Source organism: Pteronotus mesoamericanus, unplaced genomic scaffold (genome assembly GCF_021234165.1).
Source record: "Pteronotus mesoamericanus isolate MK-2021 breed Mesoamerican mustached bat unplaced genomic scaffold, CSHL_Meso_final contig_164, whole genome shotgun sequence".
Classification (NCBI taxonomy): domain Eukaryota; kingdom Metazoa; phylum Chordata; class Mammalia; order Chiroptera; family Mormoopidae; genus Pteronotus; species Pteronotus mesoamericanus.
Window position 1 is genome coordinate 25,746,419 of NW_026555065.1, and position 25,415 is coordinate 25,771,833.

At 40.1% G+C, this 25,415-nt stretch overlaps 1 protein-coding gene across 1 annotated transcript in view; it reads left to right on the forward strand.

Moving 5' to 3' along the window:
• Positions 1 to 21,475, forward strand: part of RASGRP1 (RAS guanyl releasing protein 1) — a 78,422-nt gene extending 56,947 nt beyond the window's left edge. Inside the window, exons 8-18 of the mRNA XM_054564072.1 lie at positions 1,375 to 1,548; positions 2,506 to 2,622; positions 4,890 to 5,165; positions 6,581 to 6,661; positions 7,967 to 8,071; positions 8,877 to 8,986; positions 9,707 to 9,851; positions 10,573 to 10,609; positions 11,332 to 11,484; positions 13,418 to 13,803; positions 20,956 to 21,475. Of these exons, the coding sequence (XP_054420047.1) occupies positions 1,375 to 1,548; positions 2,506 to 2,622; positions 4,890 to 5,165; positions 6,581 to 6,661; positions 7,967 to 8,071; positions 8,877 to 8,986; positions 9,707 to 9,851; positions 10,573 to 10,609; positions 11,332 to 11,484; positions 13,418 to 13,803; positions 20,956 to 21,090 (1,719 nt within the window). The 3' untranslated portion in view covers positions 21,091 to 21,475. The remainder of the gene's footprint in view (positions 1 to 1,374; positions 1,549 to 2,505; positions 2,623 to 4,889; positions 5,166 to 6,580; positions 6,662 to 7,966; positions 8,072 to 8,876; positions 8,987 to 9,706; positions 9,852 to 10,572; positions 10,610 to 11,331; positions 11,485 to 13,417; positions 13,804 to 20,955) is intronic.
• The last annotated feature ends 3,940 nt before the right edge of the window (positions 21,476 to 25,415 follow it).

Below are 25,415 nucleotides of genomic sequence, written 5' to 3' on the forward strand. Positions count from 1 at the left end.
CGTGAGTAATCACAGCACAATAAATGGGGCCCAGTTAATTTGCATTTACATTATTTAGGTTGTGAGGTTTTCTCATCAGTGTATTACTAGTCGGGCAGGATAAAGCACGGATACTGAAGTAACAGCCCCCCCCCCCCCCCCCCCCCCCCCACTCCTCCCCCACAATCTCAGTGGCCTAACAGCAAAAGTGCACCTTTCCACTCACACTACTTGTCTAACACGTGTCAACAGGGGCCTCTGCTGGTCACAGTCGCTCAGGGACAGGATTTGGGGAGCTTCATCTTCACACCAACTTCCATGCTCTCGGCAGCCATGGAAACGCAACATGGCAAAACATTCAGTGGCTCTTGTATCTTCCCCTCAAAAGTCACATCACTTCCACTCACATGCTGCTAGCTAAACTATGCTACATAGTTACACCTGATTTCAAAGGGGCAAATTGAGAAGCAAAGAGCTGAAAATACCTGCACCAAAAACTTCCACAGGCGCACTGGAGCAGGTAGACTGCTCCTCCCTCTTGGTTATCTTACTTGAGCAGAAGGACTGTTAGGACAGGGACATGAAAGCTACAGTCCTCACTTACACAGTGATCTGGGACATTTCCAGTTTCACATATGCTGTTTAATTGTCAGCCATAGTCAGTGCTGTTGTCCAGTTGGGAAACTATGGTCACAGAATTAGCTAATCAGGTTTCTTGTGCCCAACTCATTTGGCCTCTGTTCAAGTTCAAAGTAAATTCAAACAGGTTTGTTTGAGCACGAAGGTAATAATTATCCTATTCGTACCGCCTCACATTTATGTAACACTTTGAAAAGTTAAAGTGGTTTCACACCTTACGTTTGATCTCCATAACAATTCCATGTGCTCCATAGAGCAGATTTTATTATCCTATTCTTAAAGTTAGAAAAGAGCTGGGGGACTAAGAGAGGAAAGGAGAGAGGGAGGGAGTGGAGAGCATGCGAGTGAGGCGGAGAGGAGAATGATAGTCTTTTGTGAATCCCTTTTTCCCCTTCCAACTTCAGCAGCAGAGGTGGAATTAGTACTGAGACTTTTCTTCTATTCTGTATTCTTTAGAATTTAGAAGTACCAGTATCTACCCAAATACAATATTTGAATTAACTAGTGTGTTGGATTAACTAGTACACATCCGCTATGCCTCATGACTTTTGGTGGAGAGAGACCATGCTGTGGGCAAAATCAGGAAGATTTCCTGCCTGCCATTTTTTGTCTGCCAAGTAGAAGACAAACAGGAGAGGAGGGCCAGGAGCTCCTCGGGCCTATGGCAGTTCTGGGCCATCAACTGAAAAGAGGTGACATGCCCTCAGATCTCCCAGAACATCAGAGCAGCAGCCTGATGGGTTTCTTTCCCACCAGTTCTCCGATTACCAGAATTACCTGGTGAACAGCTGCGTGAAGGAGAATCCCACCATGGAGCGGTCCATAGCCCTGTGCAACGGCATCTCCCAGTGGGTGCAGCTGATGGTGCTCAGCCGCCCTACCCCGCAGCTGCGAGCTGAAGTCTTCATCAAGTTCATCCAGGTGGCTCAGGTGAGTGACAGAGTAAGAGTGTGGCTTGGGCTACGAGGGAAACTATCCCCTCTTCTGCAGCCAAGTCTTTCCCCTCCTGAGCCAGGTGAGGTTAGCATGCCTTGAACTGTCCTGGCATCTCATCAATGTTATAATGAAATGATGTTGACTGAAACAATGTTATTCAAGGACCTACAGTCTTATGAATACACGCCTGAAATTTCCCAGAGATTCTAGCTTCTCTATCCCAATTTCTGACCTATATAGGCACTGACATTGAAAAGCAGAAGACAGTCCTTGCTCTCAAAAATGAAACAACCTGGTTAACTCCATATAAAAGATATATAAGAGTATGCTTAATCTTACATTTTTCCAGTTCTAGATGGTCTAGATCAGTGTTTCTCAAAGTTGGTACACAGACTACCTGCTCTGATATTAACTAAAGGTGTATTAAAAGCACAGATCCCTAAGTTCAGCCCCAGAACCGGGCAATCAGACTATCAGGGCTTGGGTATAGAAATCTTTATTTTATTTTATTTACTTTTAAAGAGAGGGTAAGGGAGGAAGAAAGGGAGGCAGAGAAACAATGATCGGCTGCCTCTAGAACCATGTCCCAGCCAAGCACTGAACTACCAACCTAGGCATGTGCGGAACGGTACCCAACTGAGCCATTACTGGTCAGAGTGGGTCCAGAAACCTTTGTGTTAAACAAGTGTTTTGGGCGATTCTTAGAAACCACTGACCTAGATGGTAGTCCGAAGACCAGCAGCACAAAGGGAGGGAGATGTGATGCCTTGCTAGACTGAGGATCTACTGGTCTGGAATTAAGCCTAAGGGGAGAAGTGAACAGTAAATGACAACACCTGATAGCTAGTGTTTGACCAATATAAGAAAGGGGGGGAAGAGAAGAGGCAGCCTCTGAGCTCTCATGTAACTGACATGTTCAGTGACTGTTCTCATCTGTTTTGTATATCATAGAAGCTCCACCAACTACAGAACTTCAATACTTTGATGGCTGTGATAGGTGGCCTATGTCACAGCTCAATCTCCAGGCTCAAGGAGACAAGTTCACACGTTCCACATGAAATCAATAAGGTCAGTGCTACTGTCTCTTCTGAAGCTTCTTAGCAGCATCCCTAGGACCAGTGTCAACATTTCCCCCTTGAGGGGGTGACCCAGGAAGCATCTGCAAACCACACCACCCTGTCAACCAGGAAAAATACCAAGGAGGCAACCCCCAAGAAAACCCACAGGATGGGGACGTCACAGATTTGAAAGTGACTGTGATTCAGTCTTGCCTCAGTGTCACTGCACATGTTCTTGCTGTTTAGTTTAATAATGTGCGCCTCTCTCCCGTGCTCATAGACCGCAGAACATTCAGGCACCATCTTTGATACTGACTCCCTTGCTCCAAAATGTTTTCCCAAAAGGAATAGTGGCTCAGTTTGCCAAGTGTATTTATATAGTGATGCTTTAAAACCCTAGATCTCCAGATCCCCTGAAGAATGATATTCCAGTTGGTTGGATTTTCCCAGATAATTGCAAATCAGCTTTTCAGGTGCCATTTTGTAATAGGGTTTCACTGAGGAATATTTTTCTTAAGTATCCTTTTTCCTACATTCTTAGATTTTACAGACATGATTTTAATACTTTATAACATAAGGCTGTTATAAAGATAGGCCACTGTGATATATTGAAATATCTGTGCAGCCAAGTGTGGTAGGGGTTAGAAAATGACTGCTCTTTGAGCATTTTCATCTCATTTAAGAGGACCAACTCTCCCTTCCTAGATGCACGCTGGCACAAGACTCTCTTCTTAGGGAGAGAGACATCTGTGCCTCTTTCTCCCAGCCATTTTCCCCAGGTGTTCAGCCTCCTTTGGGGTCTCTAATTAATCATCCTGCTCTCATACATGGCTCTGAGAATGCTGACCCACCCAATTCTGGTGGTCTGGTCACCTTATAATTCCCTAATAGTTCTGCTGGGACCTTGTGGAACAACCGAAAAGATTGGCCATGTCTCAGAGGTGACAGAAGGAAATAGTCACAAGATAAACATGCCTTTGTGTCGTTTCACTTATAAGACATAGTTTGCTCCTCTTAAGCTGGGGGACCCCACACTAGTGCTTTCTCGTCTGTAGCTGCTGGCCCCCAGGGTGGTTGGCAGAGTGAATCAGTTAAGTCCACCTTAAAGCAAGCATCTCCCAGTAGTTTATTTCACCTTCAAAAGAGAACAAAAATATATTATTTTTTGCTGTTAATCTCTCATCTGTGAGCACCTTCCATACTCACACCACCTGTGCTATTTGTGGGACGAGGAGGCTCTCCCGCCAGGTCAAAGTGACTGAGGAAGGCTAGCTCCAGAACCTCAAGTTCTTCTCGGGGTGGGGGTGGGGGGAGGGCAGGGGGAAATGGTACATCTTAGGCCACAATTTTATTAAACTAATTTCTGGCAGTGTTTAAGAGGATAATTTTGTGTTGTAACATGATTGGCAGTCTGTACCTCCTGTCTTCGCTTCTGAGAAAGCTGGTCATCACACGTGGGCAACGTGGTTCTGTGAACTGCTTGCTGACACGAGCCAGGCGTGTTTGGCAAGAACGCCAGATCTGGCTGGTCCCTCTTCCCGCTGATTGATGAGCAGCTGTGTGCCTTCCCTGTGCCTTGGAAGAAGAGCTCCCTGGGGCCTCTGCCTCATCCTCCCCATGTCCTTTGCTGGGAATCGATCTATTCAGTCTTTCCAGATCAGGGTTTCAGTCAGTGAATGGAGTATCACCTGCTTCCTAGCCATAGGCCCGTTTTGAGAATGATTAAGATAATAAGGCCCAGACAGCACAGCATTAAGACTCAAACATGCAACAGACTATGGAGGCTCTCCGTGCTTTTCCCCACACCAGCAACCCAGTCAGCACTCCTAATATCACGTTCCAAGTGTTAGGTAATGTGGTGTCTCTGGAAGGGCTCAGAAGCCACCGGGGAAGCGATCTGCATGGCTTGGGGCAAAGGTCAGAGGGACACAGTCACTGTACACTCCTGTACCTTTGATTTTTATATCAGGTGTTTTCTAATTTTATAAAAGAATAATTTTAGTGCCAAAGTGATAAGGCCTCATTTAAAATTGTTCACTTATGTAGTAGAATAAAGGAAAGAACACCTATGTTTTTAAGTACACTCTGTGGCATTTCATACACGCTGGAGTTTACATTTGAGAGTCATAATCTGCACCTTCTAGATGAATCTCCCCCTGCCTGACAGATTGGGGATGGGGTGAAATCATGGTAGAGGCTGAAAGTAAACAACGTGACCACTGCAGACAATACTACCTGCCTGGCAGGTAACAGTGATCGGGTCTCTCCTCTTCACAGGTCCTGGGTGAGATGACTGAGCTGCTGTCCTCCTGCAGAAACTACGACAACTACCGGCGAGCCTACGGGGAGTGCACCCACTTCAAGATCCCCATCCTGGGGGTGCACCTCAAGGACCTCATCTCCCTGTATGAAGCCATGCCTGACTACCTGGAGGATGGGAAGGTGAACGTCCACAAGCTGCTGGCCCTTTACAATCATATCAACGAACTGGTCCAGCTGCAAGAGGTGGCCCCGCCCTTGGAGGCCAACAAGGACTTGGTGCACCTGCTGACGGTGAGGCTCGCCTGGGAGATGACTAAGCGCATTGTGTGCCAGCCACCACTCTCTGTGCCTTACCACATATTAGCTCGGTTAACCCTCATAAAAACTACGAAGTCAATACTGCTGTTATCTCCATTTTATGGATGGGAATAGGGAGGCACAAAGACATGATTTTCTAGAGGATGAGACATTAGTTAGCAGCAGAGCCTGGGTTCAGACCCAGGAGGTAGCACCCAGTGGCTGCATTCCTAAGCAGGATGCCCTTCTGGCTCCTAGGGGCGTTTCCCTCTCCCTGCGAGAGCAGTCCTCGCCTCTCTGGGAGGAGCTGAGAGCAAATCATGATACAGGCTTGGTAAGAGACAGAGACAGCGTGTTCTCATAATAAAGGACAAGGCAATGAGTCAAAAAAGAAAAAAGAAAGAGAAAGAGAGAGAGAAAGAGAGAAAGAGAGAGAGAAAGAGCGAGAGAAAGAAAGAAAAGAAAGAAAAGCAGGTTCATTATTTGGATTCCTGTTCCTGGAAGCCTTTCAGCTGAGGGAAGGCAAACACTTGCAATGGTGCAGGAAACCAAAGCTTGCATTTCAGGTGCAGAGGGAGAGCAGATGAACTCCCTTCCCAACTTGCAGTACTGTAGGTTCACCAGCTGTGTCACTGTGGGCATGAAACCCCGAGCCCTGTTTTCTCCTCTGTAAAATCAGAGGGGTTAGTCTGTGAGATGACTTCTCTTGCAGTGTAAAATACAATTTTTAATGTGCTTCTTTCTAATGGCGAGGTGACCTTGGACTTGGCCTTAGACATTATCATCTGTGGAAACACGCACTGAATCTTAACTTTTGGGGATCACAAATCCTGTGATAAAAGCTGTGAACAGTCTTCCCAGAAAAATATACAAAAGTCATATACACAAAAATACTTTTGAGTTCTGAATTTCCTGAAGGCCGTTCATAGATCATAAGTTCAAAACAAGATTGTAAGGCCTCTGTCCTCTAAAATTTTATAGTTCTAATATGTGTGGAATTTATTAACTTTCACTATTGTTTAATGATACCTGTTACTTAAACTAGGTTCTGGTGCAGGAGTCAAATTTTAATAGTATCAGGCCATGCAAACTATCCTTCCAGACCATCTGTCTGCTTTAGGAAAGAACAAGCGAGGTGTGGAGCATCTGCCCACACAGGGCCTAAGCTCTACATAAGGGCTTAGAGATTAAATTGTAGTTTTAATGAGGGCATTTTGAAATTTCTCCAATATCTAAAAACATTTTAACAAAAAGAGTTAATGTGTGCCCTATTGCAGTAGTAGATTCACCCTCCAGACTTTGTGAACTTAAAAAAGAAACTACTAATAGCCTAGAAAAGTAAACCACTGGAGATAAAAAACCGAGAAATACAGCATCCTAGCTATTAACCCTGTTGTTGCAATCTGCAGTTATCCCTAGATCTCTACTACACTGAGGATGAAATCTACGAGCTTTCCTACGCCCGGGAACCAAGGAACCACAAAGCCCCAGTGAGTTTTCATATTAAGATCCTTGCAGGTAACAGGTGCATTCATCTGAAAGGACAGACTTTTAAGTTTAGTCTCGTAAGAGTATTGTGCTTCTACTGTGTGCCCAACTTTGTTGGATAGTTCCTGACCATAAAGAGCATACAGTCTTCTTGACGGGATAAGACTGATGTGTGAACAGTAAATAAGTAAATGCCATAGAGCATCAGAATGGGTGGTGGAATCAGTAGGTGGTTTGCAAATTAGACAAAGGAGATAGTATTGTGAGCCAGAGTGGCCTCTCCCTCCTATTTATTATAAAGTGGTGCCACATCAATTTCCCTTCTGTGACTCACTGATGATAATGTGAGCAATATGCACACTATCAGAGCTAACTCCAGAGGATTTTCCAGCCTGACAGATAGAAAAGCCCCATCATTCTGTAGCCATCTGGGCAGAAAGAGCAGTCTACTCAGTCCTGTGACCTCCTGTGTAGAGACCTCAAATAGCACAATCCTAGCACGGCATAGTTGGAACATCACAGGTTTTCTGGCCCCACCTCTCCAACAGGTAGGCTTAATAATTCCAGTCTTCCTTCTGAATGACCAATAATCCACCAGTGTCCTGGGAAGCTTCCCAGCCCCCAAACAAGTGGTACCCAAGGGGAGAGAGTTGCCCCCACATAAGAAATTTAGCCACCTGAAAGAAATTTAGCTTACCTGTTCAGGTGGCTAAATTTCATCGTCCCTATACAGAAGATCAAGTTCTACCTTCCTATTGTAATGAAAGATGTTGGAAGGCATTTCAGTGGAAAGGGTACCATCTCCTATCTTTAGAAAAGATTTTAATTTAGGCCAAGTCTTATATACTTAAAAGCAGGCTCTCATCTCAGCTTGTCTAGGCTTCAGGTTTAATTTTCTTATGTGTCTTCCTACCTTTTAGCTATTTTTCTCCTCATCCATAGCTCTACTAAATAGTACGGAGAGAACAGAGAGGAAATTCAAGTGACCCATTTTACTCTTGGTTAATAGCTTTGGCAAAAGGTTTAATAGAGAAGGAACTGAAATGTAGTTAAGTCAAGAAGTTTAAATTATCTGTAGATGGAGATAATGTACAGGCGGAGCATTTCGTAGAGAGCAGAACACAGTCCTTGCGCTAGCCGAGATTACTGTTCTAAATTTCAATACGGGGCTGTCTGCTTCTTGCCACAGCATGTAGTTGGGAGCTGTCTGCCGCTGTCAAGCAGTGGCAGCCATCAGTGGGAAAGCAAGGAGCTGTAGATTATATTGCATAATAATCATGAGAATTTCTCTGATTATTTCATTTTAGCCACTAACACCTTCAAAGCCACCAGTAGTAGTGGACTGGGCCTCTGGAGTATCTCCCAAACCTGACCCAAAGACTATAAGTAAACACGTCCAGAGGATGGTGGATGTAAGTACCGCTGTTTCTGCAGACAAAGGGAGAAAGGGAGAGGGCACAATAGTAGAAACACAAGGTGTATTGAACCTGGTTCCTATGTGAGCTCAGGAAACCACTTCTCAAGCTCTGGGTCAGAAGAGTTCTGAGGCTACACTGTATCAATACACTTAGGCTTTACATGGGGGGAAGTGAACCTCCTCTTAAAGACCTAGCAGGAGAGTATATATTTGACAGTTGTCAGTTGATTTGGAGGCAGAGAGGTGTTGGAAAAAGTTTAAGTGAAAGGTAATGAGAACCTAAAACGGAAAATTTTGGCACTACTTGATTCAGTTCACTGTGCTATGCATGCTGAGGGGGCAGTACATACGTTCATATTTCTGCATTTATCCTGGTGAATCATGCCAGTGAAACGATAGAAAAGGGCCAGAAAATGACAGGACAATGAGTAGGTGAGGATTAAGAGGGGAAAGGGAGCATTTGCAGCTGAGCTGAAGCTTCACAGAGAAGGTGCAATCTGAGCTGAGCGATGGAAGGGCAGAGCCGGGGAACACCCCTCTCGGTGCCGGGTGGAGGGGGCGGGGGAGTGCACTAGGCGGCTGATGTCCTAACCGACATGCTAATTGATGGAAAGCCCCTGGCCGCCCTGCGCTTGTGACCCACCTACCTTTGCAGCAGCCCAATGAGCCTGTTCCCTGGTTCCTTTCATTCAGGCTGAGGAGAGGCTTTTTTGAGCCGCTCCAGCCCCTTTGTCATTTGGCTAAAAGGTGAGATGATTGGTTTCTCTTTGGTAATCACCAAGGAAACCTCTTTTTTCCAGTCTGTCTTCAAGAACTATGATCATGACCAAGATGGATACATTTCTCAAGAAGAATTTGAAAAAATTGCCGCGAGTTTTCCATTTTCCTTTTGTGTGATGGACAAAGACAGGTGGGGACTATGTGGATATGAGCCCTTCCATAAAAACTGTTTGTGGATGTGTCACTAGGAGAACTTGTAAACTTGGATGTGCTGCTGCTATGATCACTTAATGAATATTTGGGCTAAGATATTGGGGCTAAGAGAGCAGTCATCAAATTAAGGCTTCTCTTGCTTTGGTTTGGACCACATTAGACCATGAAGCCAGGTTAGGAATAATCGACTATAAACTTTAAAAAGTTTAGTCTTCCTTCTTGTTTTGTCCTTACAGATTATGAAACATTAGTATGTATTAATAATGTGCTTATTCACTTTTCACAAGGTTACATAAGTTCTATTTGTTTTTCTGTGTAAAACCAAATGTATGGTTGGTGGGTTCCAGTTATATTATGTACTGTCTGAAGTCAGAAACTGCAGCATAAAGTATTTCTCTTTCTACACACATAATTTCCATCGTTTCTTTTTCAAGTCCTTAGATGGTGGTTAAATTAGTTGGAAAAACCTAGTTTAGCCAAAGAACAACTATATAAGAATGAGTAGTGCCATCTCAACTACTCATTACAAGCTATTCATGTGTGCTTATTAAGGGGCGGGTGGGGGGGGGCTCATGGAAGAAATTACCAGGTACTACATACTGTACTCCCACTCGAGACGAAAAAGAAAGGTGAGTTTCTAAGGTGAGAAGGCACCCTTGCTTCCCCCCTCACGTCCTTGTCTGTCATTGGCCAGCAGGGAAGGCCTCATCAGCAGGGACGAGATCACAGCCTACTTCATGAGGGCCAGCTCAATCTACTCCAAGCTGGGCCTGGGCTTTCCTCACAACTTCCAAGAGACAACCTACCTGAAGCCTACTTTCTGTGACAACTGTGCTGGATTTGTAAGTTGTTCCTAGAGTGCTTCAGCGTTGAACTTGGAGAAGAGTATGAGACATGTTAAAATGACTAAGCCGGGCACAGACTTCACAACCCATATCAACACATCCTAGCTTGGGGCCTAAGCAAGCACCTAGAATAGCCTAGTCTTCAAGTGCATGTTTTTGTACTTGCGCTCATCTTTTCCCATTCCTTCCTGATGTTTTCCCTCTGGTTCATGAGGCCTTGGATAAATGTTAAATTTGGGATATTTTTTTTTAAGTGTTATATATTCATATGCTGTTTTAAATGTTAGGAAAAAGAAACGAGAGATCTTCACCCCCAGATCCCCGCCCCTTCAAAAGGAACTACCTTTAAGAAGTCACCTGGGCTCTGTCCCACCCCTGATCAGCAGTTTCTGCCCATACCCAGACCCTGACACCAGGATTCTGTAGATTTGTTTTTTAGTTTGGGGTCCCGAGAAGCCTCTTTGTCCTGTGATTCAAATTCTGGCCTAGAGAAGGCCTGACTCGAATCCTAGGAGTTTCCGGAGAACACATGACTCTGATCAGCACAAACTTCCTGTTTTCAATTTAAGGTCAGGAGGGACAATACATATGAAAATGAGGTTTCCCTCCCCCTCGAGGCAGAAAGTAGAATGAGGGAAAATCAAGAGTGGATGTGAAGGCCTAGCCTCCTGCCAGACAGATGAATGACATATGGTGCATTCTGTCTCTTGTCTCACAGCTCTGGGGAGTGATCAAGCAAGGACACCGATGTAAAGGTAAGGCTCAGCTTTATCAAATGCACTGTTTTCCTTGGTCTTAGGTGTGCTCCTATAAAGCACTGTTTCCCCACAATAGTTGCCCATTCAGTTCACAACTTCTCAGCACAGCCGCATCCTCAAACTGACTTTCCTAGAGGACCCTGAGAGTGACAGCCACCATACAGAAAACAGGAGGACCGTGACCAGTTATGCAGCTGTCCTTTCAAGGTCCTCTCTCTGCCCTGGATGTAGGGATGGCTGGTAGGAGGTGATGCTCTCAAACGGTCATGGAGAGAGGGAAGGCATAGAATCACTTTTGGGACAGAAGCGACTACCAAAGGCCGTTGCCAGCTTTCCTTTTATCAGCAGCTACCTGCTTGTGACTAAAAAAATTCAGGACTGAAGGAAAGGAGACCTTTTAATGCAAGGAATAAAGAATAAGATGTAACTGCTGGGAGCCTCCAGAGGGTCCCCTTAGAGTAGGAAGTATGAGTGGGATACCTCTTCCCCCCAAGGTAAGAGGATGCTGCTTCTGCGTCTGAGTCTCATGGTAAGGGCTACAACAAGACTCTGAGATCCAGGACTGACTGAGTGAGAATGCTGGGTTCATTGGGAATATTAGATGTCCCAGCTCCGAAGATAGGACAGGCATATGTGACTACAGGGCCCTGTACAAATATGGTTTTGAGACACTGGAAAAGACAGGGAAAGATTTTCTGACCAGGCTGTCTTGTCTACAGACTGCGGGATGAATTGCCACAAACAATGCAAAGATCTGGTTGTGTTTGAGTGCAAGAAGCGCGCCAAGAACTCAGCAGCTTCCACAGAGAACAGCGCCTCTGTGGGGCCAGCATTCAACCTTTGCTCACTGGGAGGCAAAGATCTGCTCCACGGTAAGTAGGCACTGGGAACATTCATCTTGGAAGTGAAATGGGAAGGGTGAAGATTTCAGGGAGGAAAGATTACCTTTACCCTTCTCCTTCTTAATGGAAACCAGCACAGATACCGTTATGGAAGACATGCCTGTATGTTATGCACCCTGTATTTTAACATTTACATATCATCTTTGGGCACCACAGTTGTCACAAAAAAATCCAAATTTTCATGAAAGAAAAATGACAGAGAACAGCATAAAGGACTGGGGCCTCAGCGTGAAGTCTGGAAAGGGGGGCTCTGTGTTTTTATACTTTGCTACTTTGTGTTTTTTAAAAAAATTTCCGACTCTTCTGACTTTTTTAACACTGTGCTGTCCTAGAACGTGTCCTTCTGTTTTGAGAACTTGTCCTGTTGCTTTTTTATTTGCTTTCTTCTAAAAAGATAATGCCTAAGACTCTATCCCAAGCTTTTAGTATGTCTAGGAATTTGACTGAATAGTAGAAGAGTTTACAATTTGGGCTGGTAAGAGGAGTATAACTGTGTTACAGAAAAGTTTGAAAACAGAAATATAAAAAAATCCTCACCCATAAAACTGATCCAAAAGAGACAGTATAATTCTTGTAGAGCTAATAGAACATTTTATTCTGGTACTTAAATAACAGTATACTGTATTCCGCCATATATAATGCACACCCATGTCTTTGGCCCAAACTTTTCAGGAAAAAAACTTTTAATTTTTTAATTCAATATTTTGCTTAAATATAAAACCAATTATCATATTCCAGGGTATTACTTTGCTTACAGATATTGTCATTGCTTTCTAGAGTACACTTTTAACATAAGCATAAGAATTAAAAACATATAGATAGAGAATTAGTACTACCCATGTATAATGCACATCCTTATTTTTCCCCTCAAAAATTTGGGCAAAAAAGTGTGCATTATACACAAATATGGTAATTATAGTTTTGAGCTTTATTTGGGTAAATATTTAATGTTAATTTAAATTATGTTCCCCTAAGAAAAAATTAAACTAGGATCCTTATAAGGTTTCTTGTATTAAAACTGTTTTGATTCAGATTACAAATGCTAAGTAGAGAACTTCAGTTGTTGTCCAGAAGCCATTTTGACTATACCAATCCAGTGTCTTGGCTGCAAACTTTGGTAATAGAAATATATATGCAACATTTTAATAGAAAAGCATACTTTAAAATTACAGCTGAGTCTTTGCAAAACAGTAAACATAGATGATCTGCTATCTTAAAGCCTACCACCGATGTTAAATATATCTGCCCCTACTCTGTTTTTCCAGGAACTTCTTTTAGTTAATATCTAGGCCAGGTCCTGGGTTAGGATGCTGGTTTGAGAAAAACCAGAACAGCTCTTCTCTCCTTTTCTAATCAGTATCAGATGAAGGCAATACATTTTGATACACTTCCACAAAACCAGCAATTCCCTCTCAAAGTTAAGCTGTGCCTATGGTACAAATGGGCAAATAGGTGCCACAGAGAATAGGTACCTACCAGCTGATCAAGGCTACCTGAATCAGGACCAAATCCCAGGGCCTACTGAAGGTGTTTCTGAAATGTTGTCTGTCTATACATCAACCCTGCCCTCTTTATTTTACAAAACATTATAGCATTGAGGCAGCAGGGGCATCAGCTTTTCTGGAGAAACAGAAACCCTCCAGGCAGCCGTGGTGCAAATAGAAAACAGATGCCCTTTCCTCAGGGCGGATGGAGCCTGATACCAGTGGCCACAGCATGGCCAGCAAAGCCCCAGAATTTCAGTCCCCTTCACCCCCTAAATTGGGTGCCTGAAAATGAGCCCATTTTGGGCCTGTGGAATTCCTGTAACAATAAGAAAGATCTCATTTGAAGCTAAAGTGTCAATCTTGAGTTCCCTGCTTTTTTGAAGGAGAGTACTAATGCGCCGTGTATCTCCCCACAGCACCCGAGGAAGGACCTTTTACATTCCCTAATGGGGAGGCTGTGGAACAAGGTGAAGAAAGTAAGGATCGGACCATCATGCTCATGGGAGTGTCCTCACAGAAGATTTCTGTTCGGCTGAAGAGGACTGTGGCCCACAAGGCCACCCAGACTGAATTACTGTCCTGGATTGGCAGCGAGGGCCCTTCTGGTCCTTTTGCACTGTCTTCCCCGCGGAAGACAGCCCACGACACTCTGTATGTGCTTCCCAGTCCTACATCTCCATGCCCCAGCCCAGTGTTGGTCAGAAAGCGGGCTTTTGTCAAGTGGGAGAATAAAGACTCCCTCATAAAATCAAAGGAGGAGCTCCGTCACCTCAGACTCCCGACCTACCAAGAGCTGGAACAGGTACCTTTTCCTTTTTTTCCAGACTTTCTGAGAAGTAGGGCTGAGCTGGGGAAGGTCAGGTAAACTGAAGATTCAGACCAGGTTGATTACTAGGAGAATAAAGAAAAAAAGAAAGAAAAAAGAAAGGAAAGAAAGGATTCTGGCTTTCTCTCAAAGAAACCAGTGTAGGCCTTGATTTACCTACAGGAATAGAACACAGTATATACAGGGCTCCCTATCGCCACAGAGGTACCATTTCAAAGTGCCAGTGCCCGTGCCCAACACTGCTCACAGTAGGCTCCTTGAGAAAAAAAAAGTTTCTACTGATCAGTTTTACTGTGCTAGCGCCACACCCCTTTTCTAGATGGAACTTAAAATGAACTTACCTAAATCCTTCTTCCTTATAATTTTTACTGTTCATCAGGGTTGTGTTTTGGGACCTTCATGGTTACCTAGGCATCTTCCTAAAAGGAGGTAGGTGATCTTTGTTACCAGAAAGAAAAAGTGTATTATAGCTCACCAAAGAAAAAGCCTCCCCGTTAATATAAATGAGGGAAATCATTTCTAATACATCAGGTAATGTGCTGATCTTCTATATATATTAAAATAGCTAAATCAATAGTAGCTGGCAAATGCATAGCTGAATATAACATATAGCAATATACTCTATAAAATGGTAAAAACTGTGCTTCTGGGAGCTGCTTTTTTCTGTTAGGCTCACAATGTCTAAGAAGGTATCGAATGGAAGCAAAATGAGGTTTACCAAGAAAAGGAGAACAGGAGTTTAGGAATATGGTGCCAAAGATTTGAGAGATGGGGATAATGAGGTTTTTAAAAAAAAAAGAAGATAGGAAAGCTAGGAAAGTAGGAGATGGAACAACAGGCAGTTTCCAAATACTCCACTCTGTAAGGTCAATTACTAAGGTAGTTCTTTTTTATTTAGAGTGCGAAGCCTACGGTGAGCTGGCTTAGACCTCTTGTCATGGGGTCAGTAGTTTTTGTGGTTTTTTAACTGATACTGAATTTTGCCATGTATAATGCCCACATTTTTGCCCAAATTTTTGAGGGAAAAATAAGGATGTGCACTCTACATGGGTATAATGATTACATACCATGGATGTAATAATGGGCATAATAATCCCGTGTATAATACACACAAAACTGTGGGAGCACATTATACACAGCAAAATACTGTAAGTCATTTTCGAGTAGGCTACATTAGATCCAGCATTATCATTCCGTTTATTAACGGGGTGGAATGCCTCTCTGCCTTCCCCTCGCCCCCAAAGCATTGAGGCTGGCAGTGTGTTTTCGGAGGCCTATCATTATGAATATAAACCGACATACACCTAGGCAGAATTCCTTAAATGCCCTTCCATACTACACAGCAAAACTGCAAGGCGGCCTCAGGACTCCCCACCTTGTTCTCAGTGTTGTACCTGCCCTGTCTGACTCCCAGGAACTGAGTGAGAGGCACATTTGAAGAAACAAGTTACATACGTAATACAACAAGAAACTCTTGGTTTGGTGCCTGGGACAAAAAGACATACTATTAGGAAGAACATACGAAAAAAGAACAGATTTTCTGGGTGAAAAGTACTCTCTGCTCAGAGTATTTTTTAGACATTCTTTAAGTCAATCAAAAGCTGGCAAAATGTGGGCTACACATAGGCCCCTCTCTCTTTAGAAGTAGAAACTACCAAAAGTAACTTTTAATAAAAACAAAAGACATCTTGAAAAGTGAACTCAACAGATGGAAAGAACTTCACAAAGAATTTGTACGTATAGCCCCAGATGTTTCTTAAAACTAGCTATTAAATTCTGTGACCTGTTTGGTCCTCTGTAAAATACAGGGCCAGGATTCTTCTGTATGCTCTTATGGTTTGCTTTGGATCTTGACATGTTACATGCCTATGAAAAGGAAAAATGTAGTGGGCAATGACTGCTTGATGTAAGAAGTGGGTGGTTGAAATATTTCAGAAGAGGGAGGTCCAGAATAATTCCCACCTACTAATACCAGAACTCATAAGCTCTGTCACCATCTTCCCAGTTGCCTCTCTTTTATCCTTGTCATAAGGACCTAGGGACAAGAATTCACAATTACGTTTTAGAAAAACAAGGAGTTCCACTTTCCCGTTAAGTAAAATCCTTACCAGGGCCTGTCTATATGTAATTCAATAGCGCCCTGCACAGCTCACTGTGAGCTTTGACCTCTAAACAGAAAAAGTACATTGGCCCTACAGAAGGGAATATTTGGATAACTGCCTGTTAGCTCCAGTGGTTCCCCTCACCTACTTTCTTACACTACTCTAGTAAAGGTGAAAAATAAACTGTCAAAATTAGAAAACTAACTACATATTAGTTGTGTTAACCACTTAATGATAGTGTAAAGACTTAAGAAGTATTATCTAATTTCTCAGTGAATTCACAGCATAAAATGAGGTAAATTGTGACATCAAAAACATAAAAGGGGAGGAGTAAAACGGTGGAAACTTTATATGCAAATGAAGGTGCTACCAACATTAAAAGGACTATTTTATCTATGCTATATTTTTCATAAGCCACATGGTAACCACAAAGCAAAAATCTAAAGTAGAGTTATGAGACATGAAAAGAGAAGGCTGAGCTAATTACCATGGAAAGCTACCACTTGACGAAGGTAAACAGGGAGAAAGAAACAAATGGAGATACAAAACAACCAGAAGGCAAACAATAAGATGGCAGTTAATAATAATGAAAAGGAGTTAAGTCCTTTATAAGTCAATAATCACTCTAAATATAAACAGACTGAATTCACCAATCAAAAGGCACAGAGTGGCCATATGGATTTAAAAAAAAAAAAAAGACCCATTTATATGCTACCTCTCAGAAGCTCATTTTAGCTCAAAAAACACACAGGCTCAAGGTGAAGAGATGGGAGAGGATATTCCATGTGAACAGAAACTAAAACAAAGTGGTCATAGCCATTCTCATATCAGACAAAACAGGCTTCAAACCAAAAACAATAATGAGATAAAGAAGGTACAACTCTAAATATATATGCAGCCATCATTGGAGCAATGAAATATATCACACAAATACTTACAGATCTACAGGGAGAAACAGTCCATACAATAATAGTAGGGGATTTCAATACCCCACTGTCAACAATGGGCAAATCATCCAGTCAGAAAATTAACAAGGAAATGTTAAATTGAAACACACTCCACAAATCAGCTTAACAGACGCATACACAGAAAAGCCTATCCATGAGCAGGAGAATATACATTCTTCTTGTGTTCACAGGGAACTTTTTCCAGGATAAACCTTATGATAGGGCACAAAACAAAACTCAGCAAACTTAAAGACTGAAATCATACCAACTATATTTTCAGACCACAGTGGTATGAAATTAGAAATCAAGAGGAAAACTGAAAATTTACAAATATATGGAGACTAAACAATCAATGGGTCAAAGAAATCAAATGGGAAATAAAAAATTATCTCAAAACAAATGAAAATGGAATACAACGTATCAAAACTTATGGGATACAGCAAAAGCAGTTCTGAGAGGAAAGTTTATAGCAACAAATGCATATCTTAAGAAGTTAGAAAGATCTCAAACAAACAACCTAACTTTATACCTCCTGGGAATTAAAAACAAACAAATTAAGCCCAAAGTCAGGAGAAAGAAGGAAATCAAAGATCAGAGTGGAAATAAGTGACTTAGAGACAAGAAAAACAACAGAAAGACTCAATGAAAATAAAAGCTGGTTCTTTGAGAAGATAAACAGAATCGACCGGATTTTAGCCAGACTAAGGAAAAAAGAAGACTCAAAATTAGAAATGTAAAAGGAGACACTGCAACTGTTACCACACAAAAAAATACATTAAGACCATAGAGATTATTATGAACAATTATATGCCAACAAATTAGATAACCTAAAAGAAATGGATAAATGTCTAGAAACACACAACCTATACCCAGACAGAATCAGGAAGAAACAGAAATCTGAACTGACCGTTAATGAGCAGAAGACTGAATAGTAATGAAAAACCTCCCAACACAGAAAACCCCAGGATCAAATGGCTTCACTAGCAAATTTCACCAAACATTCAAAGAGGAATTAACACCAAGTCTTCTCAAACTCAAAAAATTGAGGAGGGAATACTTCCAAACTCACTCTACAAGGGCAGCATTACCCTGACATCAAAGACAGATAAGGACACAAGAAAACTATAGGCCAATATCACAGATAAATACAGATACAAAAATTATCAACAAAATATTAGCAAGTCAAATTCAAGAACATGTGAAAAAGGATTGTACACCATAACCAAGTGGGATTTATCCCCGAGATGCAAGGATGGTTCAACATATGCAAATCAATAAATATAATACATCACATTAATTAAATGAAAAGTAAGAATCACATGATCATCTCAATGCAGAAATGCATTTGACAAAACCAGCAGATTGGGTACAGAAGGAACATAACTCAACATAATAAGTGCCATATATAACAAACCCACAGCTAATGTTATACTCAAAAGAGAAAAATTTGGAGCTTTTCCTTAAGATCAGAAACAGACAAGGAAGCGTTCTCTCACCACTCTTATTCAATATAGTGCTGGAAGTCATAGCTAGAAAGATTAGGAAAAGAAAAAGAAAAAGAAATAAATGTCATCCAAAACAGGAAAGAAGTAAAACTGTCATTATCTGTATAATATGATCTGTATATAGAACCCCAATGATGTAACCAAAAACTGTTGGAACTAATCAATAATTTCCATGAAATTGCAGGATACAGAAATCAGTTCCATTTTTATACATCTAAAACAGAAATAAAACTATCCCATTGACAATAGCATCAAAAACAATAAAATACTTGGAATACATTTAACCAAGGAAGTGAAAGATCTGTATGATGAAAACTACAAGACTTTGCTGAAAGAAACTGAAGAGGACGCAAACAAATAGATACCTGTGTTCATGAATTAGAGAATGAATACTATTATATCCACACTGCCCAAAACAATCTATAGATTCAGTGTAATCCCTGTCAAAACACCAATGGCATTCTTCAAAAAATGGAAAACAATCCTAAAAATTGTATGGAACCACACAAGACCCCAAATAGTCAAAGCAATCCTGATAAAAAATAAAAATAAAAACAAAGTTTGAGGGATCATACTTCCTGATTTCAAGCTATATTACAAAGCTACAGTAATAAAACAGTATGGTACTGGCACAAAAATAAACATGTAGACCAATGGAACAGCAAAGAGGGCCCAGAATTAAATCCCTGTTTATGCAGTCAGCTAATATTTGACAAGGATGCCTAGGTCACCTAATGAGGAAATATAGTCTCTTCAACAAATGATTTTGGGAATACTAGAAAAATACATGAAGAATAATGAAACTGGACATTTATCTTACACCACTCACAAAAATTAACTCAAAATGGACCAAAAAGTTAAATGTAAGACCTGATACTATAAAACTCCTGAAAATAAAAAACGTAAGGAAGAAGCTTATTGATACTGCTCTCGGCAATTACCTTTTTGAATATGACGCCAAAAGCAAAAACAATAGTAAAAATCAACAAATGATACATTAAACTTAAAAGCTTTTGCAAAGGAGAAGAAACAACAAAATGATAAAGGCAACCTACAGAATGGGAGAAAATTTTTGCAAACTGTATATCATATAAGGAGTTAATACCAAAATATTGATATACAAAAAACTCATAAATCCCTAACAAAAAATTACAATTAAAAAATGGACAGAAGAATTAAACAGACATTTTTCCAGAGAAGACATACAGATGCCCAACAGGTACATGAAAATGTGCTCATTAGCACCATCATCAGGAAAATGCAAATGAAAACCACAATGAAATATCACCTCACACCTGTTAGAATGGCTGTCATCAAGAAGACAAGTTGTAAGTGCTGATGAAGATGTAGAAAAAAGGGAAGAAAAATAGAACTATCATATGATCCAGCAATTCCACTTCTGGGTATTGACCTGAAGAAAACAAAGACACTAACTCAAAAATATAATACACCACCATGTTCACTGCAGCATTATCTACAATAGCCAAGATATGCAACAACCTAAGTGTCTACTGATGGATGAATGGATAAAGAAAATGTAGTACACATATATAATGGACTATTATTCAGCTATAAAAAAGAATGAAATCTTCCTATTTGTAACAACATGGATGGACCTTGAGCACATTATGCTAAGGGAGATAAGTCAGAGAACAACAAATACTTACTGTATCACTTATATATAGAATTTTAAAAAACCAAACTTGTAAAATCAGAGAAAAAAATTATGGTTACCAGGCAATGGGGGCAGTAGTGGAGAACAGGATAGGTATTAAGGCTACAAATTCAGAAGTGGTAAATAAGCCTTGGAGATACAATGCACAGTACAGAGATTATAGATAACAATGTTGTATTAAAATCATCAAACTTGCTAAGACTAGAATTATTCCAACTACTAAAAAGGATAATTATGTAACATGATAGAGGTATTAATTATAGCTACAATGGCAAATCATACAACTATCGAATTAAAATGTTGTACACCTTAAAATTTACATAATGTTACGTGTCAAATATATTTCAATTTTTTAAAAAAGTCAAAATTGGAAACCACCTGCTGTCCCTATAATTAAAATCACTGAAAATTAGATAACTAGACTCCAGTTTAGAAGATGGGATAAAATTCCTACTTTTACCAAAAGAGTCTATTTGTTTTCAATGGTTTGTGGTAAAAGCACTTATAAATGAACTATGCTATCTCATATTACAGTATTCTGAGTCACTGCTTTCATACCTTAAACCTGACAAAGGTTTAGGTCTGCCAAGTTTAGGTCTCCTGCTCCACAATCTCCAAGGTTTTGTCTCCATCCACCTATTGCTCGGGAATGGTGTATTCTGCCAGTGAGCCACTCCTATTTGATATGATTAACAAAAACTAATTGTTGTTTGCACATGCTCATTTGATATTTAACTTGTTATTTTCTATTCAGGGTAAAATAACTGTCATGAAAATAGTTTTTAATGCTCAGCCACAATGAACAGATTACACCAATCATGTGTAATACTCCTGATATTGTAACTGATTTGCTATTCATTGCTGCTTTATTAACACACTTCATTTTATTTTCCCTGTAGGAAATAAATACACTGAAAGCAGACAATGATGCTCTAAAGAACCAACTGAAATATGCACAGAAGAAAATAGAAAGCCTCCAACTTGCAAAAAGCAATCATGTTTTCGCTCAGATGGAACAAGGTGACTGTTCTTAGCCCTGAAAGTCAAGGAGCACAATCTGTGGAAGAGTGTGTCAAGAGACCTCATCTCACAACCGATTAACAGACAGACACACCAGGGAACCGCAGTGACCAGCTTTAAAAGGGGTACTTTAAAAAGAAAACCTGTTCTTTTTTCCCCAATATGTGGTATTGTTTTTTCTTCCACTCAGTTCAAAGGGGAAGAAAACTGAAGAATGCAGTATTTTTGCCATTCATACCACAAACTTTTTTCCCTGAGACTAACAGAAAATGTGTGACAAAAACATCTCTCTAGTTTTTTGACAAGCTATCTATCTTCTATGTGGCCTCCCTGGCTGCTTCTTCCTTAGAACTAAAATCCTTGGACAGTAAATTTGCCTAGAGTTTTCTGTGAACTGAGGGATTTACTCTGTTCCATCCAAAGCTTGCTTAGGAGATTCACTTCCTCTCCATTTCCAGCATTCTTTATGAATCTGGTTCCCAATTCACTACCTCAAATCTAATTAGTTAGCCTTTCCCTGCTCCTTCCTTACTACGCTCTTACACCTGAGGACATCTACCTGGAACTGAACTTCTAGAGAAGTAGGCAAAAACTGTGGGGGGCCTGTTAAACAACATGACATTATCCTGTTGCAGATCAACTCATAGTTTTAGTCTCACAGTCATAATAAAATCAGTAAGCAAATTAAATACCTGAAAACATGGCCAATATCTCATAGATGACTGGCTAATTAGCTAAACATAACACAAACATATTTGTCCTCATATAATCTAGAGTAGACAGAATTAGGACTTTATGGCTGTTGTTTTTAAACAGAGTCTATTTAGCTCTTTATGTGCCATCTTTACCTTTTTTTTTTTTGAAGTATTGTAACTATTTTTGAGCTGAATATGTGCTTATACTGCCTTCACTATTAATATTACTTAGAAATAAGCTAATTGGATCAGAGCCTTCAAAAACAGCTAACAGAATGTACATATGTATATTTATTATGTATATACAATATCAGGCATGCATGTGACTTGGAATTTTGTTTCCTCAAAATGTAGAAGTGAATTAAACAACTTTTAGTCATTTACACAAAATCACAGGTATAAAGTTCAGCTTGTTACAAGGAGAAGAATTTGCTCACAGTATAAACTGTATTGTTTGGCAAAATCACAAGAGACCTAGCCATGGGTTATCTATTAATTAAGGTAAATGATAGATGAGCTAATTTAGTTGTCCAGGCAACTGTTCATAAATTCCTTTGTCAGGCTTTTTTTTTCTGTAAAAAGTTCATACTATCATTTTTTCTTTTTTGGGGGGTGGGGACAAAAGGGGACTTACCTTCCATGCTTGGAAAATCTGGTACCAAACTGACTTGAAATTAATAAACAAGTTGACCAACATGCCAAGAACATAGTCTCATTAGAAGTTCCAAACCTAAAGCCAGCAACACCAAGTCTTAATCAGAATACAAAGTACATAATATACAGTGTAGCTTCCTTGGAGAATTCAGACCATTTAAGAAGTTTCCTTGAGGAATAACTCGTTCCCATTTGCATATCTCCTTATATTGAGCTTTAGTGACAAAGTTAGTGATTAGCTTTCAGTTGTGTTTTAAAGAATCACTTGACACCCAAACTAACCCTTTCCTAAATCCAAACTGAAAAACCCCACCACTTGGTATGTAAATTTATATAAACACTTTGCTATTTACCTTATATGGAACAATATGTGTTTATGATAATCTTTAAAATTCATATTCTTCACTATTATTCCTCTGATAAAGACCAAAAACAGTACAGCTCAATTTTCTTTAAACATAGTCATGTAACAAATTTTTTCATCCCCTCTACCCCAAATACAGATTCCAGGTTAGTTTCTATGTAAATAATCTATAATTCATAGGAACTCAAAAGGTCACAGTCCCTTTAGTCACATTAACAAGGCTAGAGGATCTCAAACACTGCAGAACTCATCAGTAAAATGGATAGGAAGCAAGAATTTCATCACAGATTTTTACAACCCCGAGGGCCAAGAAGTACAATGTGTAAATTAATATTATTGGCGTGAATCTACAGAAATAATCTGGAATAGATTTTTGGTTAAGCCTAGGATACAAAATTTTGTGTCTTGTACCGACTTGAAATAAGTTTGGGCATATGTTTATTTGCCAAAACAATGACAAATCTTGCCTTGTTAATAGCAATGTCACTTCTCATTTACTTTGGTAATTCACTTTCCTTTTTACTATTTGTGAATTTCTGTCTAAAGATGTATTATGTAAAAGGACTACAAGGAAAAAACATGTACAGATTGTAAAGTTTTTTTTATACTTAATGTAAGTTTTCTTTGTGTAATATTTATATGATAAAAAGACATTAGAATCCCTACAACATAGATGTCTTGTATTTCTTCTAGTTCATGAATATGTAGAAGCTTCACCTGAATTTTTACTATAATCCACAGCATAGACCATTCCCCTATTTTATTAACCAAACAATTCTCCTGGAAGGAAAAGCAAAGCACCTAATTATTCAGTATAATTTTTTCTAAATCTCTTTATAACACAAAGAAGTAACAGTACAGAAATATTCAACCTTCTCCATCTTACTGTATAATGACTTACAGTGATCCCCAAATATTAAGTCTGTAAATACTTAACACTGAAGGAGAAAAATTTGAGGTTGTCATTTCTCTGTGGCTTTGGACTTTAATTCTACAATTCTATCTAAGAAAACAAGTAAGGAAAGAAACGTTGAAGCTGTGGGTGAAATTGGTAGAGGATGGTTCAATTTAGTGTACAGACCAACCAGAGCAATTCATTTGTGCTCATGATTATTTAGTAATTAGAGAGTGCCACGATTCCCTTTATTCCCCAGCCAACTTCTGTTTAACCGACCAATGAAGAAGAGAGGAAAATTCCAGTCACTCAAATTCCAGCATTGAATGCATTCTGATACACTTGGATGTGGGTGTATATATCATTTTGTCAATTCATGATACTTCATACAAAGTAATGAAGTCACTCTGATAACCTGAACCTAAAGAAGAGATTAAACCTCCTCTCCTCCAGCCCTGATTCCCATCCCAGTTATGTGTATCCTGTGCTTCTTACAAGATAATAGTATCATGGCTCAGAACATTCTCTGGTCACAGATCTTTCCTGGATTTTCAAAACTTAACACAAATATGGGCAATTCAATGTTTTTGGTTTAAAAATTTTTTTTTCTGTTTAGTGAGGCAAGATTTCCCTGATCTGCAAAACACAAAGAAATAGGTTCAAAGAAAACACCCGACCCCTTCTTTTGCTGAGAGCTGACGTGTAATGGTGTGGTAGGTTATATGTTGACAGGACTTATGTTTGTTTTTTAATCCTTATCCAAGGACATGCTTGTTGATTTTAAAGAGAGGGGAAGGGAGGGAGGGAGAGAGAGACGGAAGGAAAAATCAAAGTGAGAAACATCAATCAGTTGCCCCTTGTACACACCCCAGAAGGAACCAAACGCACAACCTAGGCATGTACTCTGACAGGGAATCAAACCCGCAACCTTTCGGTTTATGGGATGGTGCTTCAACCAACTGGGCCCCAACAGCCAGGGTGGGCTTATGTTCTTTTTATGGTCCAGATGTGAGAGTAGTTATCATCTTTAATCCAGAAACTCCCAGTCAAGATATATCTAGAGATGCCATTAGATCCCAGAGGCTATAACAAGGCAAGAAAAAGAGAAAAAAAAAAAAAGGAGGGAAAATGAGGTAATAGGTAAAAATGAAGATGAGAACTGGGCAAAAAGGAATGAAGATGAGGCACAAAGGTGCTGGACCTTAGGGAGCAGAAGGACTGTTTATCATACTCTACATGTTTTGCATTCAATTTATAAAACATTTTCACATCATGGCCTTTCACATTAAGGCCCCAGATTATCTTACTACTATTTTAGTTATTGCTTAGCGCACACTTCTACAACTGAAAGTTTTACTGAACAAAGGTTTTCATGCAAATCTTAGAAGAAAGGGTAAGATATCTGAGTCTAGACTACGCAGCTTTTTAATCAAGTGAAGTTTATAGTAATGTGTAAATATGTGTGGTTCCAGCTCCAACATGATTCCAGCAGCAAATACTAAACTTGGATAAGATTTACAATGAGTCCTGTGGATAATCCAACAGTACCCCTATGAAGGTACAAAGAAATCTTACAGAAATTGATAATGTTTCTGTCATTATTCATAAATCTCCATCGATAAAAATTGGAGAAGTTGTAAAGCCCTCCTGTGTCAGCAACTAAAGCTCCCGAAAGGAAATGAAACAGAAATGTAAAAGTTTTAAATGAACGTTTTCTGTTTTAACTAATAA